This window comes from Lampris incognitus, chromosome 1, assembly GCF_029633865.1.
Source record: "Lampris incognitus isolate fLamInc1 chromosome 1, fLamInc1.hap2, whole genome shotgun sequence".
Lineage (NCBI taxonomy): Eukaryota > Metazoa > Chordata > Actinopteri > Lampriformes > Lampridae > Lampris > Lampris incognitus.
The window spans coordinates 91,532,546-91,553,144 of NC_079211.1; the positions used below are offsets into that span (position 1 = coordinate 91,532,546).

Sequence of the window (20,599 nt, forward strand, 5' to 3'; positions counted from 1 at the left end):
TAATTTTATACACCTGTGGCAATGGGTCTGAATGAAACACCTGAATTCAATGATAAGAGGTGTGTCCCAATACTTTTGTACACACATATACATATATACATACATACACACACTCGAACACACACACACACACATATATATATATATAAAAGGATGTTTGCTGTCAGTGTGTAGTCAAAAGCTTTTCAACAGATTCATCATGGGTGTGTATTTTAATGTAAAGAGGGATTCTTCTGCTTCTTCTTGAACTCCTGTTCACACTGTTACTGGTCAGGTCAACTAGTTAATGTTTCTCGTTATACTGTTAGTCTAGATATTAACTATAATTATTTTCATTTTTCAGTTTCTGACTTATGGACAACTGACCTTAAATTCGTACTCGTGAGTATAAATAGTTTAAATACTTTGTCTAGTAGTTCATACATTAAAGCATACAGATAGTTTGACTAATAGAGTGTTCATGTGAAAACGAAATTAAAACCATCTGCTTTTCCTCTCACAATGTGCATTTACTGTATTTTCTCTTCGCAGGAGGTTGTCTTCCTACAAAGCAGCACACATGTCCAGGCCTCGCCACCCTCCTCCAGATGAAGTCAGCTGGTCTAGACACACTGTCAAATCACAGTGACAGTCCTCTCCCCTGATCCAACAGTACATCAACGGTACACCAATAGTACACCAACACCACTTCCTGGCTGGTCAGTAGAGGCTGTGAATGGGGAGGATGGAGGAGTTCTTTATCTTTTCTTGAATCACCTCTATCAGCGTTGGCCTCTGGACTTTGTACCAGCAGTACCGGGGGTTCTCCACCGCTGGAGGCTGGCCAGTTGTAACCGAGTCCACCGCGAGCCCATCCTCGTCTCGCTGGACCCGGTCGGGCACCAGAGCCACCAGGGTGTTGAAGCAGACGCCGTGGCGTTTCCCAGGATGCGGTCCGGCGTGCTGCAGACTGACGATGCCCAGCGTGTTGACATCGTGGTCATAGTAGCAGGAAGGAATCGCCTCCTGGACCACCATGTTGGCTGCCCAGGTCACAGCATGTGTCTTCAATGCCACAGCACAGGGCAGGTGGGGGACCGGAGCTCCAGGGGTCGGGAGAAAGACAGATCAGCAGATAGACAAGCAGGGAGACAGACAGACAGAGGGAGAGAAACAACAGTGTGACATCTTCAATAGAGTGGATGATCAATAAACTTCTTGATGATCACATAATAAACTTGTTGTCAGTCAATCAACCAGCCAATCAATAAACTGATCTTTTTTTGTGGATTTTTTCCCCTTTTTTCTTCCCAATTGCATCCTGCCAATTACCCCACTCTTCCGAGCCGTCCCAGTCGCTGCTCCACCCCCTCTGCCGATCCGGGCAGGGCTGCAGACTACCACATGCCTCCTCCCATACATGTGGAGTCGCCAGCCACTTCTTTTCACCTGACAGTGAGGAGTTTCACCAGGGGGACGTAGCGCGTGGGAGTATCACACTATACCCCCCAGTTCCTCCTCCCCCCCGAACAGGCACCCTGACCAACCAGAGGAGGCGCTAGTGCAGCGACTAGGACACATACCCACATCTGGCTTCCCACCTGCAGACACAGCCAATCGTGTCTGTAGGGACGCCCGACCAAGCCATAGGTAACACAGGGATTCGAACCGGTGATCCCTGTGTTGGTAGGCAATGGAATGGACCACAACATTACCCGGACGCCCCTTAACTGATCAATTAACTAGAAGCCCCTGGAGCTGCCGGTACCTTTAGCCAGCAGAATCCACAGCTGGTTGTCAGAGTTTGTAAAGGTCAGGATGAGTCTCTGGACCACGTGGTCGACGGAGATGTGGACAGGCAGGGTGACGGGATGACTGGGAGCCTGCCGGTACCTGCACACATGTTAAACTCACCTGTAGTTTTACTAATATTATGCAAATAGTACCAGTTTTATCATTAAGATGAGTATCATTTGGAGACTTGTGTCCTCAGCAAATATTATCCAGGCCTTTCTCTGTAAACACAAACATCCTCATTCCACTGATCTGCTGAGATCGCAGCGTGTCTCACGGCAGAAAAATCAACTAGCTTGGTTCAGGGCAAATGAAGGCAGATGTTTCTACGTGCCACATGCCAAACTTGGCATTAGCAATTATGAATTATTTTCATGGATGACACGAAAATTACACTGAAACAGTATAATGTAAATGGTCCATCGCACTGACCTTTGACCTTCTTACTACTGTCTGATGATCAGCATCATCAGGCTTTCCCACGATGATACGACAGGGAAAGTATCAATTGGAGGAGACGTCAGCGATGCTTTCAACATCAAGCATGGAGTGAAGCAGGGATGTGTGCTTGCACCGACTCTATTCACGTTATATCTCGCTCCAGCCCTAGAAACAATGTCAGCCAACTTGAGAGGTGGCTTGTACATCAGGACCCGAAGAGATGGAAACCTCTACAATCTTGCGAGACTCAAGGCGTCTACCAAAACAAGAGAACTCTGTGGTCGAGAGCTTCGCTATGCAGATGACTCAGCTCTGGTTGCAAATGATCCTGGAGAAATGCAAGAAATAGTAGACCGCTTCTCTTCAGTGGTCACCCTCTTTGGACTGAAGATCAGTGTCTCCAAAACAGAGCTTCTGTACCAGCCTCCCCCTCAGAAAAGCCCCGAAGAAGGTCAGCCCAGTATTTTGATTAATGGAGCAACTCTGAAGACCACCGAGTGCTTTACCTATCTGGGCAGTGCTGTGACAGTAACTAACTCCTCTGACTTAGAAGTGGACAAAAAAATCCAAGCGGCCACAAAAGCCTTTGGTGCCTTCCACAAACAACTTTCATCTGACCATGACATCAGGCTGATAACAAAGATCAAGGTCTACAACACAGCTGTTCTCCAATCTCTACTATCCTCCACTGAATGCATGACCCTGTATCACAAGCACATCAAGAAGCTCACCAGCATACAGCTTCATCATCTGCGAAAGCTGCTGCGAATCAGATGGGAAGACAAGGTGCCGAATGTGGACGTATTGAGACGTGCTGGTACTGTCAGTGTTGAAGCCCTAATAACAGCCTCCCAGCTCAGATGGGCTGGCCACGTGAGAATGCCAGAAAACCACCTACCAAAAGAGGTTTTCTACAGGGAGCTGTGCCAGGGAAAAAGGAAGTAGGGAGGCCAGAAGCTACGCTTCAAAGATGTGCTCAAGTGCGAGATGAGGATCTGCGGTATAGATGACTCCAGCTGGGAGACAGTGGCCCTGGACAGACAAGAGATGGTGCTCCACAGTACGGCAGTCAAGAACAGCTGTTGAACAAAAGAGACAAGAAGCCTATGATAAGGCCCACCATGCAAGACATAACAGACCGAGTCAAACAACATTCGTCTGAAACAAATGTGGACGATATTGTCACTCTAATGCGGGCCTGATGGCCCACAGGTGTGCTTGCTGAGCTTAAACTGCATCACAGTCATCATCGTTTCAATGGACTGCCAAAGAAGAAGCGCTTATAGGTTTGGCTGTATTCAACTAATGTTACTCAGCATCTTTCAGACTGGTGAGCCTCTCTGATAAGATCCAGAATCATATGAGCTGAAATGAATTCATATGGCTGATGAAAAATCTCCTCTCTACCTGAATCCTGATTGGATGAGTCTGATGATGTCATGTCCTCTCAGAGGAAGAGGAGACTGTCTGTCCCACCAGCACGCCTGAAGAGACTCCTGGTCCGACTGAGCGAGAGTCTTTAGACTACCACCTGGAGAGAGAGAGAGACAGACAGAATGAGAGAGAGAGAGAGAGAGAGAGAGAGAGAGAGAGAGAGAGAGTTTAAAGGTAGAGGTCACGTGCCACAGCCATCAGAGAGATGGACAGACAGAGTCCATCAACAACTAAGTCACCGATTCTTATTCATGGACTCCTTTAATTCTGTCTGCATACAAACGTGAAACTCAGTGGGGATGTTATACTTGTTGATATCACCATCAGTTTTCTTTCAAATATCAAAGGAAGGTTTTTATTTCCTTCTGCGTTCATCTGCATCTGTTACCACTGTCAATCACCCACGACAAAACGAGAGAGTTTGTGACAAAATTCTGTTCACGTTTAATTTCTTATATGGCAAATGTCTACTACTGCTACTACTACTGCTACTACTACTACTACTACTACTTTCGGCTGCTCCCATTTGGGGTCGCCACTGCGGATCATCCATTTCCATCTCTTCCTGTCCTCTGCTCTGTCACACCAGCCACCTGCATGTCCTCCCTCACCACATCCATAAACCTCCTCTTTGGCCTTCCTCTTTTCCTCTTTCCTGGCAGCTCCATATTCAGCATCCTTCTTCAAATATACCCAGCATCTCTCCTCCACACATATCCAAACTATGTCAATCTTGTCTCTTTTGCTTTGTCTCCAAACTGTCCAACCTGAGCTGTCCCTCTAATATACTCGTTCCTAATACTGTCCTTCTTCACTCCCAATGAAAATCTTATCATCTTCATCTCTGCCACCTCCAGCTCTGCCTCCTGTCTTTTTGCCAGTGCCACTGTCTCCAAATCACATAACATAGCTGGTCTCACAACCATCTTGAAAACCTTCCCTTTAACCCTTCTGTCACAAATCACTCCTGACACTCTCTCCACCCACTCCACCCTGCCTGCACTCTCTTCTTCACCTCTCCTCTGCACTCCCCGTTACTTTGGACAGTTGACCCCAAGTATTTAAACTCATAAGCCTTCGTCACCTCTACTCCTTGCATCCTCACCATTCCACTGTCCTTCTCATTCATGCATATGTATTCCAGCTCCGACTGACTTTCATTTCTCTTCTCTGCAGTGCATACCTCCACCTCTCCAGACTCTCCTCAACCTGCACCCTATTCACACTACAGATCACAATGTCGTCAACAAACATCATAGTCCATGGAGACTCCTGCCTGATCTTGTCCGTCAACCTGTCCATCACCATTGCAAACAAGAAAGGGCTCAGAGCCGATCCTTGATGTAATCCCACCTCCACCTTGAACCCATCTGTCATTCCAACCACACACCTCACCACTGTCACACTTCCCTCTTACATATCCTGCACACTCCTACATACTTCTCTGGAACTCCTGACTTCCTCATACAATGTCACACCGCCTCTCTCGGCACCTTGTCATATGCTTTCTCTAAATCCACAAAGACACAATGTAACTCCTTCTGACCTTCTCTATACTTCTCCATCAACATTCTCAAAGCAAACATTGCATCTGTGGTGCTCTTTCATGGCATGAAACCATACTGCTGCTCGCTAATCATCGCCTCTCCGCTTAACCTAGCTTCTATTACTCTTATCCATATCTTCTTCTTATATCGCAAATGTATTCAGTGTGCATTTTAACTTCTGGGGGGATTTTGAATTGCTGGTTCATCTAGAATAGAGTAAGTATCATCTTTCTTGCTTAACAGGTTGCTATTAGTCTCAGTCCAGCTGCTTGAGTATTAGTCCTTTTCTCTATAGATCTGCTGCTGGTTCCTAGTGGGAACTAGTGGGATCTTATTCTAGCTGTAGCTGTCTTATTTTAGCTGTAGCTGTTTTTCACCTAGTGTGTCCTTAAATATTTCTTGTTGCCTAGCTGTTTTGACTTAGTTATCCTTTTAGCTTACAAATATATTCCCTGGTAACTTGCTGTTTGCAGTTTTAATAGTATTGTGTGAGGTTTGATAGAGTTTTACAAAAGTGACCAGTTTCTGGGCAATACGCCTTTCATTTTAGCTCTTTGGCCAATTGGGTGTTAAGTGGCCAGGGTCTGACCTTCACTCCTGGCAGACAATTAGCAATCAGTGTTCTTTAAATCACTGCTGCTACTTGGAAGCATTAGCTCCCAAGCATCAGGCAAACAGGTCTAGGTTGAACAAAGGCTAGAGTGAACAAACGCAAGTGCGACTTTTTCAAGCCAAGACTTTGTCAAACAAGGACTGCTCTTTTTAGATCCGGACCGTCATCTGTATTTTGTGCACCTAGTACAGACTAGGTGTTTCCTTCGCATTCCTGTCCTTTCCTCTTCTCAGGGCTGGCATAGACGTTGGCTCAATCCTCAGCGCTGTGACCCTACCAATCTCATCTATCCCACTCTCTCTTCTCGGGGTGAGCAAGTGGTAACGGGAGGGCTCTGGAATTGCCAGTCCGCGGTGCCGAAAGATGAGTTTATCTCAGGCTACGCGTCCTTGCTCTCCCTCAACTTTCTTGCTCTAACTGAGACCTGGATCACGCCAGAAAACACTACCATACCCGCAGCTCTGTCTGATGTGTACTCTTTTTCTCACACTCCCAGAGCTGGGAGGCGAGGTGGTGGTACTGGCCTGCTAATCTCCTCGAAATGGAAATACTCTCTTGTTTCCACTCCACAATTTTCTCCGCCCTCTTTTGAATTTCATGCTGTTACTGTCTCTTACCCAGTCAAACTCACCATTGTAGTTGTGTACCTCCCACCAGGCCCCCTTGGTGAGTTTCTGGAGGAGCTTGACACACTTGTCTCACACTTCCCTGTTGATGACACTACACTTATCCTTCTCTGTGACTTCAACATCCACACTGACAAGCTAGATCCTCTTCTCTCCTCCTTTGACCTTCACCTCTCATCCTCTCCTCCTACCCCCCAAGGCCGGCAACCAGCTGCACCTTATCTTTACTAGACACTGTCCTATTTCCAATCTCTCTGTTACTCTCCTCAAGCTCGCTGACCAGTATTTCATATCCTACTCTCTCTCCCTCTCTTCTCCCCCCTCAGCCCCTCCCCCTACCCACATGGTTTCCAACCGTAGACAACTCCGCTCTCTCTCCGCCACTGATCTTTCTTCCTCTGTTACCTCTATCCTCCCTACACCTGAATCTTTCTCTCTCCTACCCCCCGACACTGCTACTGATCTTCTTCTCTCTACCCTCTCCTCTGGACCATCTCTGTCCCCTCACCTCCAGGCCTGCACACCCAACTCCACCTGCCCCTTGGCTGACCGACACAGTACGTACTGACAGACGGAGCCTGAGAGTGGCAGAGCGCAAATGGAGAAAAGGCAAACTCCCAGATGACCTTCTCAACTTTCAATCTCTTCTTTCCACTTTCTCCAACTACCCTTTCTGCTGGTAAAGCTGCCTTCTATCGCTCTAAAATCCAATCCTCTGCCTCTAATCCTAAGAAACTATTTGAAACCTTCTCTACACTTCTTCAACCCCCACCGCCTTGTTAACATGTTATCTCTATGCATCCCTATTTAGTTAATGTAATGGAGGACAGCTCCCCTTCTGGTCAGGTTATGCATGTGCAGTGTATTGCCCCTTCTAGGCGGGAGTCTCTTGTCATGCGCAGTTGTGGTGGTGCGGATGCCGAGAGCAAGTTGCTGGTCGCTTGGTATCGTGAAGAAATGGAGTGAATAAAGTCGGTTTCACTGAAGATAAACGTCGTGTTTATTCAGAACAAGTTTAGTAGTCAACATTGGTAGCAGAGGACGGTTAGCAGAAAATGGCTTCTGCTAGCTACAAAGTTCCACCGAAGTTCGATGAGTCCCGACCGTACGAGAGTTGGAAAAATGAAGTTGCTATGTGGAAGCTCGTTACTGAGCTGGATAAGAAGAAACAGGCCCTTGCTGTCGTCCTGGGGCTTGAAGGAAGGGCAAGGGATATCGCCATGGAAATACCCGCTGCAGACTTGAATACAGATGGGGGTATGGACGTTTTAATTGCAAAACTAGATGGAATGTTTCTCAAAGAAGAGAGGGACCGCGCTTACGATGCTTATTCGTATTTTGACTGTATCAAGAAGGACAGTTCTGTGTCCATGGCGGACTATGTGATTGACTTTGAGCAGCGATACAATAGAATGAAAAAGTATGATATGACTCTTCCCGATGCCGTATTAGCTTTTAAACTTTTGGATACGGCTTGTCTAGACGAGAAAAATAGGCAAATGGCGCTGACAGCATGTACGGACCTAACGTTTGCGGCAATGAAGTCCGCGCTCAAGAGGATTTTTGGAGGGAAAATACAAGTCGACGCGACTAATGGCATACAAGTAAAAGATGAAGTGTTCTACACAGAGCAGCGCTCGCGAGGAAGATTTAAACGAACAAGTAACGTTGTGCAGCAAGCTGGACAAGAGTCACAGACAACACAGGTTGGACAACAAAAGCCACCGTTACAAGGTACTAACCCACTGGATAGGTTCGGTAGGCGATCAAAATGTGCTGTATGTCAGAGCACGTTCCATTGGGCCAAGGACTGTCCCCACAAGAATAGCGAGCCAGCAAAGGTAGAGGACACATTGTTTACCAAAGCCTCGCTGTCTGAATCAGCATCAGAGATCTTTCTGACTGAGTCGTTAGGGACAGCTATCATTGATACTGCATGTACCCGCACAGTATGCGGAGAAAAGTGGTTGGAAAATTTTGTCGCAGACCTCAGTCAAAGCCAAGTGAACCAGATAGCGCAAAGTGAAATTCCAAGCAGCAGACCATTTCGCTTTGGAGATGGGAATATAGTACATTCCTCCAAAATACTGAAACTGCCTGCAAAAATAGGACAGACAAAATGTCAAGTGGAAACTGAAGTAGTTAAAGCTGATATCCCACTGCTTCTGAGTAAGACTTCACTGAAAAGGGCAGGGACCATTTTGGATATGGAGAATGATAGTGCTGTGATGTTTAATCAAAATATCCCTCTTGAATTAACCAGCTCGGGACACTATTGTATAGATATCAGAGACAAGAGCACAGAAACAAAGCCAATAGAAACTGAAGCACTGACGGCTCCAGAGAACAGCCTGAATGAAGATGAGGTCGTCACAGTCACAGAAAATATGACCGCAAATGAGAAACACAAAGTTCTTCTGAAATTGCATAAACAGTTCGGTCACGCCTCCGCCGAGAGGCTACAGCGGCTCATCCATAGCTCTGGAAATAAAGACACAGAGTGTGACACGATTTTGCAGCACATAGTACAGGACTGTGACATTTGCCAGAGATACAGCAAGACGAAGCCAAAGCCTGCTGTGGGCTTGCCTCTTGCTTCAACGTTTAATGAAACGGTGGCAGTAGATTTGCATGAGTTGGAACCAGGGGTATGGTACCTCCACATCATTGATCAATTCACAAGGTTCAGCGCAGGAAGCATTGTAAAAACCAAGAAGTCCTCAGAGATCGTCAAGTCATTTCTTCATACATGGATAGGAATCCACCGCGCCCCCCAGAGGCTCTACAGCGATAACGGAGGAGAATTCAATAATGCAGAGTTCCGTGATATGGCTGAGAACTTTAACATTGAGACGAAAACAACAGCGGGATACAGTCCCTGGAGCAACGGACTACTGGAGAGGCATAATCAGACCCTCACCGACATCATTCTGAAGGTCAGGCGAGAAAGTGGCTGTGACTGGGAAACGGCCCTGGACTGGGCTCTTATGGCTAAGAACAGTATGCAAAATGTGCACGGCTACATTCCACGTCAACTTGTGTATGGTTTGAATCCTAACCTTCCTTCTGTACTGGTTGATAAACCACCCGCACTAGAGGGTACTACTATGAGTGCTAGAGTAGGAGAGCACATTTCGGCCCTACATGCTGCTAGAAAAGCATTCACTGAAGCAGAGTGCTCAGAAAGGATAAGACGAGCACTACGTAAACAGCTCAGAGCTACAGATGAAAAATATGACATGGGTGACAAGGTGTATTACAAACGAGCTGAATGTAATGAGTGGAAAGGACCAGGAATTGTTATTGGTCAGGATGGAGCTGTTGTTTTTGTAAGGCATGGTGGAATCTTAGTGCGAGTATATCACTCTAGACTTTCCAAGGTGAACACAAGGGTTAACGAAGAACAAATGGTACAAAATGAAAATGATGCTGAAACAGTAAATGATGAACAAGACACAGAAACAGGAAATGATGAACAAGGTATAAACAATGTAGCTGATGATTTAGCCAGTGAACAAAATAGAGAGAATGAGTTACCTGAAAGTAATGTTGCACAAACTGAAATGGCCCATAAGCCTAATGCACATGATAATCCTGTCCCCTCTGCAGGTATGAGTTTAAAAACAGGACAGACTGTAACATATATGAACAGAGGTGACAATACTCTCTACTTAGAGCAAGAGTCTTGGGGAGAGCAGGCAAAGCTACAGGGAAATATAAAACATGGTATAACATGCAACATCTAGAGAATAATGGAAGTGATGGGCAAAAGGTATCAGTTGATATCTCAGAAGTTGATAATCTCCACATAGAAACAGACAGAGAAGCTGATGTACTTATAATGAAAGACATCTCATTTGATGCAGCTAAACAGGAAGAAATAACTGGCACAATAATAATGTCTTCGAGGTAGTTAAAGATGCAGGTCAGAAATGTATCTCTACTAGATGGGTTTGTAGTCTTAAAGAAACACCTAAGGGTATTGTGCCTAAAGCACGACTGGTTGCCAGAGGTTTTGAAGAGATAAATATTCAAGAGCTACAAAAGGATTCCCCTACATGTGCTACTGATTCACTTAGACTTATGTTATCAGTGATATGTCAAAACCAGTGGGAAGTGCATTCTATGGACATCAAATCGGCATTTTTACAGGGTATGGAGCTATCCAGGGATATTTATATCCGCCCCCCTACAGAAGCAGGCTGTGAACATGTTGTATGGAAACTTAAGAAATGTGTTTATGGACTTGCAGACGCATCACTATATTGGTACAACAAAGTGAAGGAAATCATGCAGACTACTGGTGGTAGAGTGTCTCAGGTGGATCCAGCAATATTTTTTTTTTTTTATAAATTTATTTCTGATTTTCCCCTTTTTTCTCCCAATTTAGTGGCCAATTGATCCCTATTTTAATTCAAACACCCACCCTCGTATTGCATGCGTTCGCCAACTGCATCTCTCCGGCCGGCAGTCTCGAAGGAAAGCGCCTCCCCACTTTCGTGACAAGGCGAATCCAAGCCGAATCACTGTTTTTCCGACACACACAGAGACGCATTCACATGACGAACACAAGCCGACTCCGCCCCCCTCCCGAAGACAGCGTTGCCAATGATTGCTGCTTCATCGAGTCCGGCCATAGTCGGATCTGACGAGACCGGGGCGCGAACCCCAGTCCCCAGTGGGCAACTGCATCGACACCAAGCCGACGCTTAGACCGCTACGCCACCGCGGACGGATCCAGCAATATTTTATTGGTTGGATGAGCAATGTAAGGTCACTGGGGTGCTTGCATGTCATGTAGATGATTTTCTTTGGTCAGACACGAAAACTCAACTCGCTGACTGTCTCACAAAGAAAGGAGCATCGGCTCTTGTGCTCTTAAAGGCACTCTGTGAAGGACAATGGGACCCGGGTTAAAAGGGTGTTGGATGGACAATTGATTTTGTTCTCAAATGTTTCCATGACATGTTGATTTCTCTGGAAATGTATGTTCCATAATTCACGCTGTGAATTTCATTTTTTTTGTTTTCTGTTTATTTCTTTAAAAAAAGAGAATGAGATTGTTAACATGTTATCTCTATGCATCCCTATTTAGTTAATGTAATGGAGGACAGCTCCCCTTCTGGTCAGGTTATGCATGTCCAGTGTATTGCCCCTTCTAGGCGGGAGTCTCTTGTCATGCGCAGTTGTGGTCGTGCGGATGCCGAGAGCAAGTTGCTGGCCGCTTGGTATCGTGAAGAAATGGAGTGAATAAAGTCAGTTTCACTGAAGATAAACGTCGTGTTTATTCAGAACAAGTTTAGTAGTCAACACGCCTCCTCCTACTTCCACCCTTCTCCCTGATGACTTCGCTAACTTCATTGACAAGAAGGTAAATAACATCAGATCCTCCTTTTCTCACCACCTGGTTAGTGCTCCTTGCACTAGCCCGCCCTCTGCACCCTCCCTCACCTCTCCACATCCCACCCTATCCCACCCCGCTCTCCTCTCACCCGACGAGGTCTTCGACCTCATCACATCCAGTCGCCCCACACATGCTCCCTTGACCCGGTCCCCTCCCCTCTTTTTCAGTCTATAGCACCTGAACTCCTTCCCTTTCTAACCCACCTCATCAACACCTCCCTCCAGGCAGGATGCTTTCTATCTGCCTTCAAAACTGCTAGAGTCGCCCCCCTTCTCACGAAACCATCACTTAACCCCTCTGATGTCAAAAACTACAGACCGGTTTCCCTTCTACCCTTTCTATCCAAAACTCTTGAACGTACTGTCTTTAATCAACTTTCTTTGTACCTCCACCAGAACAACCTCCTGGACCCCAACCAGTCTGGGTTCAAGGTGGGTCACTCGACAGTGATGGCCCTCCTTGCAGTGACAGAATCGCTGCACTCTGCGAGAGCAAACTCTCCCTCCTCTGTCCTGATACTCCTGGACCTGTCAGCTGCGTTCAACACAGTGAACCACCAGATCCTCCTCTCTACCCTCGAGGGGCTGGGTGTCACAGGCTCTGCACTCTCAATGTTTGCATCCTACCTGACGGGTCGCTCCTACCAGGTGACATGGAGGTCATCTGTGTCGGAGCCTCGCAGACTGACTACAGGCATGCCACAAAGTTCGGTTCTGGGTCCTCTCCTGTTCTCCCTGTACACGACATCCCTGGGTTCTGTTATTAATTCACTTGACTTCTCTTACCATTGTTATGCCGATGACACCCAGCTGATCTTGTCCTTCCCTCCCTCTGACACACAAGTAGAGACACACATTGCTGCGTGCTTGACTGACATCTCGGAGTGCATGGCGACACACCACCTGAAGCTCAATCTGGACAAGACAGAGCTGATGTTCCTCCTGGGGAAAGGTTGCCCACACCGAGACCTGGCCATCACCACTGACAACACCATGGTGACGCCAACTCGGACTGTGAGGAATCTGGGTGTGATCCTGGACGACCAACTGTCGTTTGCTGCAAACGTTGCATCGGTTGCTCGCTCCTGCAGATTTCTCCTCTATAACATCGGGAGCATTCGCCCATTCCTCACCGACGAGATGGCACAGGTGCTCATCCAGGCTCTGGTCATCTCCCGGCTGGACTACGGCAACTCCCTCCTTGCTGGCGCCCCGGCGTCGGCCATCAGACCTCTGAAGCTTGTTCAGAAAGCTGCAGCTCGTCTGGTGTTCAACCGCTCTAAGTTCTCCCACACAACTCCCCTTCTCAGGTCCCTACACTGGCTCCCAGTAGCTGCTCACATCCAGTTTAAGACTCTGGTGCTAGCCTACAGGGCAGTGAAAGGAACAGCTCCTTCCTATCTCCAGGCCATGGTCAAGCCCTACACCCCCGCCCGACCACTTCGCTCTGCTGCCTCAGGACACCTGGTTGCCCCATCGTTCAGAGGCCCCTGCTTGCCGATCAGCCCGGTCACGGCTCTGTTCTGTCCTGGCCCCACAGTGGTGGAATGAACTCCCCACTGATGTCAGGACAGCAGAGTCGCTGCCCATCTTTCGGCGCAGGTTGAAAACTCACCTCATCAAGTACTACTACCCTGTTACTTGCTCTTAGCACTTATTGTATTCACTCATTTAAAAAAAAAAACTGTTTCTTGCGCTTTTACTTTAGCAGTGGTTTTGCTCTTAGGTGCTTGTTTAGAGAGAACATGCACTTATGACCTCTGATGACTAGTAGTTCTCCTGATTTCCTACATTAAATGATGCTCTTATTGTAAGTCGCTTTGGATAAAAGCGTCAGCTAAACGACTGTAATGTAATATTGTAGTTTACCGCATTTCTTTTTATAAAAAAAAAAAGTTTAACCGCCTCAGACAAGAAACCTTTATGAAAATTTTGGGGATTTTTATTCACTATATTTTACATTACATTTTTACATTACATTACAGTCATTTAGCTGACGCTTTTATCCAAAGCGACTTACAGTAAGTGCATTTAACGTAGGAAATCAAGAGAACTACTAGTCATCAGAGGTCATAAGTGCATATTCTCTCTAAACAAGCATCTAAGAGCAAAACCAGTGCCAAAGTAAAAGTGCAAGAAAGTTTTTTTTTTTTTACCATTTCAATCAAGGCTTTTTTCTTCAAAATGACAAAATTTGCATACAAACACTAAGATAGAGGTGCAGTTAGACAGACAGACAGACAGGGAGAGACATTGGCACATTGATGGATGGATGGATTGCATTTATATAGCACTCTTCTAGCTCTAATTCATTCAAATTCACATAGAAAAACAAGTTTTATGCTGGCAGCTTCACTTACATCTAACTGTAATAACATGTAACTGTAATAACACCTAACTGTTAATATCTAACTGTAATAACATTTATCGGTAATGACATGTAACTGTAATATGTATCTGTAATAGCATAACTGTAATAACATGTAACTGTAATAACATGTATCTGTAATTTTTTTTTATTTTATTTCTGATTTTTCCCTTTTTCTCCCAAGTTAGTGGCCAATCGATCCCTATTTTAATTCAAACCCACCCTCATACTGCATGCGTTCGCCAAATGCATCTCTCCAGCTGGCAGTCTCAAAAGGATTCGCCTCGCCACTTTCGTGACAAGGCGAATGAATCCAGGCTGAACCACTGCTTTTTCCGATACACACAGAGACGGATTCATGTGACGAACACAAGCCGACTCTGCCCCCCTCCCGAAGACAGCATTGCCGATTATTACTGCTTCATCGAGTCTGGCCATAGTCGGATCTGACGAGACCAGGGCCGAACCCCGGTTCCCAGTGGGCAACTGCATCAACACAAAGCTGATGCTTAGACCGCTACACCACCGCAGACTTCTATGTATCTGTAATGACATAACTGTAATACCATGTAACTGTAATAACATGTGTAATAACACGTAACTGTAATAACAGTTAACTGTATTAACATCTAAATGGGATAGGCTCCAGCATCCCTGGGACCCTCAGAGCAGGATAAGCGATTTGGATAATGGATGGCTGTAATAACATGTATCTGTAATGACATAACTGTAATAACATGTAACTGTAATAGCATATCTGTAACAACATGTAACTGTAATAATATCCAACTGTAATAACATCTAACTGTAATAACATATATTTAATAACATCTAACTGTAATAACATGTAACTGATAACAGCTAACTGTAATAACACATCTTTAATAACATGTAACTGTAAGAACATCTAACTAATAACGTGTCTAATAATGTAGCTGTAATAACGTATCTGTAATAACATGTAACTGTAATAACATATATCTGTAATGACATCTAACTAATAATATGTAACTGCAATAACGTAACTATAATAACACATAACTGCAATAACATGCATCTGTAATAACATCTAACTGTAATAACGTCTCTAATAACATAACTGTAATAACATGTAGCTGTAATAACATGTAAATATTAACAGTGTACAGATGTATTGGTCTTTCTCCTCTCTTCATATATGTGAGCAAACATTGTAAATGTGTGTGTGTGTGTGTGTGTGTGTGTGTGTGTGTGTGTGTGTGTGTGTGTGTGTGTGTGTGTGATGTCTGACCTGTGACCCTGGCTAGGAAGATGAAGCGGATCCACTGTGGCCCCTGCTCCTGGACCAGCAGCAACGTGATTGGCTGGCATTCGAGGCCCGCCTCCTCTTTCACCTGCAGACTCAGTCAATGAGTTGTGTTTTCTGTGTGGATATTGTCATTTACTTCAAACTAATTAGTAAAGTCTTCATCTGTTCACCCCCCAGTCTTCTATTCTGCCAACTAACCAGATGTTCAGCACACAACAGGAATGTTAAAGTGACTGGAGAGGACTAACTAGAAATAGTTCATCATTAAGAAGAAGTTTTACTGCATTAATAAAGGGTGAGGGCTGAGACTACAGACGCGCTACAGTCTAGACTCTGTTTCAAATGATGCCTCTGCATTTCCTGAACCTGTTTGTCTTTCTACATAAATGATTAAGTGGTGAATCTGTTGCAGACTGGGAGGCTGACTCTGTACTGATGAAGATGAGCGTTTTCCTTCACACATCAGTATTCATATTGAAATATATTACGTCTACGGCTGGGAGTACTGAACAGGATTATCTTCTCAATAAAGACATGCATCCTGGTTCTCCTCTCACCTCCCTCTTCAGGGCCTCTTCAATGCTCTCCCCTTCCTCCATCCTGCCTGCAGGGAGATACCACTGCTTATAGCACTCTGGTTTGGCCTCTTGCACCATGACCACCTCTTCCTGAAGGACACACACACACACACAATCAGGTCACCGGATGAACGTCTGTAATAAACTTGGACCAGGTTTGGAGCAGGCGGTCCGGGGGTGTTGCGGTACCTTGTCATTGAAGATGACGGCACAGACAATATAGGACGCAGTCTTCCTCAGAACCACTGGTTTGACCTGCTCTGGAGCTACGTCCAACAGGGTGACCTCTGACCCTTCGCCCTTCAACAGCCTCTCCAGCAGCTCCTCCACACCCCACTCCTCCTCCCTCGCCTCCATGGCTGCCGGCCAGAGGCTTCACTGCAGACACAAACAGGTACAGATGACGCTGACCCAGCCCAGAGGAGGCGTCCTGCTACTGATGGGAGGTGTATGATAACGTGCCTCTTTTTATGATGGAAGTGATGGAGGGATGAATGGATGGGTGGAGGAATGGAAGACTGGATCAGTGAATGAATGATGAATGAATGTCCGAGAGGGTTTTGCTCTTGTAGTGGTCGCAACAGGTGTGTTAATATCATCTCGGTGTTCAGAGAGCGAGACCGTGTTAGTCTTACAGCTACACACTAGAACACACACACGCATGACGGGACAGGTGGCTGAAGACATGCCCCTTCTGTATTTGTCCCATCCCACTGTCCTTCCTCCAGGGGCAGCCAGGAGTAGTGTTTGTCCTTAGTCAAGTAAAGTCAGATTTATTTGTATAGCCCGATATCACAAATTACTAATGTGCCTCAGCGGGCTTTACAGCAACACAACAAGGAACAACTCCCTAAAACCTTTAACAGGGAGAAAAACTAGGAAGAAACCTCAGGGAGAGCACCAGAGGAGGATCTCTCTCCCAAGACACACAACGTGCAATGACGTGGTTACACAATTTACACAATACAACACTGAACGAGCATAACACGATTACAATGGAATTATAAAATATATGAAGAATACGATGAAGATGCCAAGCAGTGTCCAGAGGCCACCGGAACAACCCAGGACCTGAGCCACCTGACCACCATCACCGTGTAGACAATTAAATTAATAAATTAACTGATTGATTGATTGATTGATTAAACACATTAGTCACACATCTTACATGGTGGAATGAGGAAGTACAGCAAAGTATACAGAGGAAGAGGTTGGCAAAGAAGAAGTGGGATAGTCAGAGAGATGAAGAAAGTAGACAGGAGTACAAGGAGATGCAGCATAAAGCGAAGAGAGAGGTGGCAAAGGCGTACGGTGAGTTGTATGACAGGTTAGACACTAAGGAAGGAGAAAAGGACTTGTACCAACTGGCTAGACAGAGGGACCGAGCTGGGAAGGATGTGCAGCAGGTTAGGGTGATCAAGAATAGAGATGGAAATGTGCTGACAAGTGAGGAGATTGTGCTGAGAAGGTGGAAGGAGTACTTTGAGGGGTTGATGAATGAAGACAATGAGAGAGAGAGAAGGTTGGATGATGTAGGGATAGTGAATCAGGAAGTGTGGTGGATTAGCAAGGAGGAAGTGAGGGCAGCTATGAAGAGGATGAAGAGTGGAAAGGCAGTTGGTCCTGATGACATACCTGTGGAGGCATGGAGGTGTTTAGGAGAGATGGCAGTGGGGTTTTTAACTAGATTGTTTAACACAATCCTGGAAAGTGAGAGGATGCCTGAGGTGTGGAGAAGAAGCATACTGGTACCGATTTTCATGAACGAGGGCGATGTGCAGAACTGTAACAACTACAGAGGTATAAAGTTGATCAGCCACAGCATGAAGATATGGGAAAGAGTAATAGAAGCTAGGTTAAGAGGAGAAGAGGTGATGATCAGCAGCAGCAGTATGGTTTCATGCCAGGAAAGAGCACCACAGATGTGATGTTTGCTTTGAGAATGTTGATGGAGAAGTATAGAGAAGGCCAGAAAGAGTTGCATTGTGTCTTTCTGGATTTAGAGAAAGCATATGACAGGGTGCCGAGAGAGGAGGTGTGGTATTGTATGAGGAAGTCAGGAGTTGCAGAGAAGTATGTAGGAGTGGTGCAGGATATGTATGAGGGCAGTGTGACAGTGGTGAGGTGTGTGGTTGGAATGACAGATGGGTTCAAGGTGGAGGTGGGATTACATCAAGGATCGGCTCTGAGCCCTTTCTTGTTTGCAATGGTGATGGACAGGTCGACGGACAAGATCAGGCAGGAGTCTCCATGGACGATGATGTTTGGGGTTGACATTGTGATCTGTAGTGAGAGTAGGGTGCAGGTTGAGGAGAGCCTGGAGAGGTGGAGGTATGCACTGGAGAGAAGAGGAATGAAAGTCAGTAGGAGCAAGACGGAATACCTATGTGTGAATGAGAGGGAGGACAGTGGAATGGTGAGGATGCAAGGAGTAGAGGTGACGAAGGCGTATGGTATTAAATACTTGGGGTCAACTGTCCAAAGTAACGGGGAGTGCAGGAGAGAGATGAAGAAGAGAGTGCAGGCAGGGTGGAGTTGGTGGAGAAGAGTGTCAGAAGTGATTTGTGACAGAAGGGTACCAGCAAGAGTTAAAGGGAAGGTTTACAAGATGGTAGTGAGACCAGCTATGTTGTATGGTTTGGAGAGAGTGGCACTGATGAAAAGACAGGAGCTGGAGGCGGCAGATTTTCATTGGGAATGATGAAGAAGGACAGGATTAGGAACGAGTATATTAGAGGGACCGCTCAGGTTGGACGGTTTGGAGACAAAGCAAGAAAGACAAGATTGAGATGGTTTGGACATGTGTGGAAGAGAGATGCTGGGTATATTGGGAGAAGGATGCTGAACATGGAGCTGCCAGGGAAGAGGAGTAGAGCAAGGCCAAAGAGGAGGTTTATGGATGTGGTGAGGGAGGACATGCAGGTGGCTGGTGTGACAGAGGAAGATACAGAAGACAGGAAGAAATGGAGACGGATGATCCACTGTGGCGCCCCCTAACAGGAGCAGCCAAAAGTAGTAGTAGTAGTAGTAGTAGTCACACATCTTAGTGAGAGAAGGATTTAACATTAAAACAGGATAACAAAATTACATGAATTTATAAGATATATAAAAACAAAATGTGATGAGGGAGATGCCAAGCAGTGTCCAGGTGGGGACCACTGTCACCATGGAGACCTGGGGGGAGGTCATCAAAGAACTGCCTCTTTGCACATATTAGCGTGTTTCTGCAGATGTGCACTTTTGCACAGACTACGTGATGCTGATGTCCCTCTGATACAGTGAACCTTTATAGTATGGGTGTACTGGTCTTACTGTGTACTGGGACATATTTCCCATTATGGACAAGTTATTGATTAACTGGTTAACTGAATGAATGAAAGAGTGCATGAGTAAACAAATACATAAATAAATAAACGTTAATTAACATCATGAATCAATGAAATGTTTGAACGAATTACTACTACTATTACTACTATTACTACTACTACTACTACTACCACTACTACTACTGCCACTACTACTACTACTTCGGCTGCTCCCGTTAGGGGGCGCCACAGCGGATCATACGTTTCCATCTATTCCTGTCCTCTGCATCTTCCTCTGTCACACCTGCCACCTGCATGTCCTCCCTCACCACATCCATAAACCTCCTCTTTGGCCTTCCTCTTCTCCTCTTCCCTGGCAGCTCCATATTCAGCATCCTTCTCCCAATATACCCAGCATCTCTCCTCCACACATGTCCAAACCGTCTCAATCTTGTCTCTCTTGCTTTGTCTCCAAACCGTCCAACCTGAACTGTCCCTTTAATATACTCCTTCCTAATCCTGTCCTTCTTCATCACTCCCAATGAAAATCTTATCATCTTCATCTCTGCCACCTCCAGCTCCACCTCCTGTCTTTTCATCAGTGCCACTGTCTCCAAACCATACAACATAGCTGGTCTCACTACCATCTTGTAAACCTTCCCTTTAACTCTTGCTGGTACCCTTCTGTCACAAATCACTCCTGACACTCTTCTCCACCCACTCCACCCTGCCTGCCCTCTCTTCTGCACTCCTCGTTACTTTGGACAGTTGACCCGAGGTATTTAAACTCCTCTACCTTCGTCACCCCTACTCCTCGCGTCCTCATCATTCCGCTGTCCTCCCTCTCATTCACGCATGCGCGAATCGAACAGTACTGATGAATGACCCGCTAAATGGCTCGTCATAGTAAACTTATAGCACACTATATGTCCTCTATATGTCCTCTATATGTCCTCCGTGCTGGCGCAGTTAGTTTAAGTATTTCAGGTAAACTGGCTTAACTTCACCCTCATCACTACCTAAACCATGGCTGGTCTGCATCATGCAGGTACGGGATTTAGGCGGAGTGCTACAACAGACCTCTTCCGGTACATCGGCTGCGAACCGGAACGGATCCCTCCTCACCAGTTCCTACTTAGCTTTCACCGACGCGAACCAGCGTCTGACTTCGTTTCGTTTTAAACGGCGACAAACCAAAACATCCGCCCTTCGTGTTTCCTGAC

At 45.9% G+C, this 20,599-nt stretch overlaps 1 protein-coding gene across 3 annotated transcripts; it reads right to left on the reverse strand.

Moving 5' to 3' along the window:
* Positions 1–211: 211 nt before the first annotated feature.
* On the reverse strand, positions 212–20,594 carry nudt18 (nudix (nucleoside diphosphate linked moiety X)-type motif 18). Of its 3 annotated transcripts, XM_056290849.1 has the most exons (8): positions 20,457–20,588; positions 18,243–18,409; positions 16,261–16,449; positions 16,051–16,161; positions 15,476–15,578; positions 3,622–3,745; positions 1,748–1,872; positions 212–1,082 (listed from the first exon to the last, which is right to left on the reverse strand). In XM_056290849.1, the coding sequence occupies exons 3-8, from the start codon at positions 16,426–16,428 to the stop codon at positions 700–702; spliced, it is 1,014 nt and encodes a 337-aa protein (XP_056146824.1). In that variant the 5' UTR covers positions 16,429–16,449; positions 18,243–18,409; positions 20,457–20,588; the 3' UTR covers positions 212–699. The 3 variants fall into 3 exon arrangements, with proteins under 3 accessions (XP_056146824.1, XP_056146816.1, XP_056146832.1); XM_056290841.1 differs by lacking the exon at positions 18,243–18,409 and having other exon boundaries at positions 20,457–20,594; XM_056290857.1 differs by lacking the exons at positions 18,243–18,409; positions 20,457–20,588 and adding an exon at positions 20,173–20,196.
* Between the last annotated feature and the right edge of the window lie 5 nt (positions 20,595–20,599).

What these genes read in the sequence shown, in the direction of transcription:
- nudt18 (XM_056290841.1), bottom strand. Translation starts at nt 16,428, where the DNA reads ATGGAGGCGAGGGAGGAGGAGTGGGGTGTGGAGGAGCTGCTGGAGAGG. An exon ending in AAGAGGCCCTGAAGAGGGAG is followed by an intron (nt 15,579 to 16,050) that starts GTGAGAGGAGAA and finishes CTGAGTCTGCAG; the next exon opens with GTGAAAGAGGAGGCGGGCCT. An exon ending in CTTCCTAGCCAGGGTCACAG is followed by an intron (nt 3,746 to 15,475) that starts GTCAGACATCAC and finishes CTCTCTCTCCAG; the next exon opens with GTGGTAGTCTAAAGACTCTC.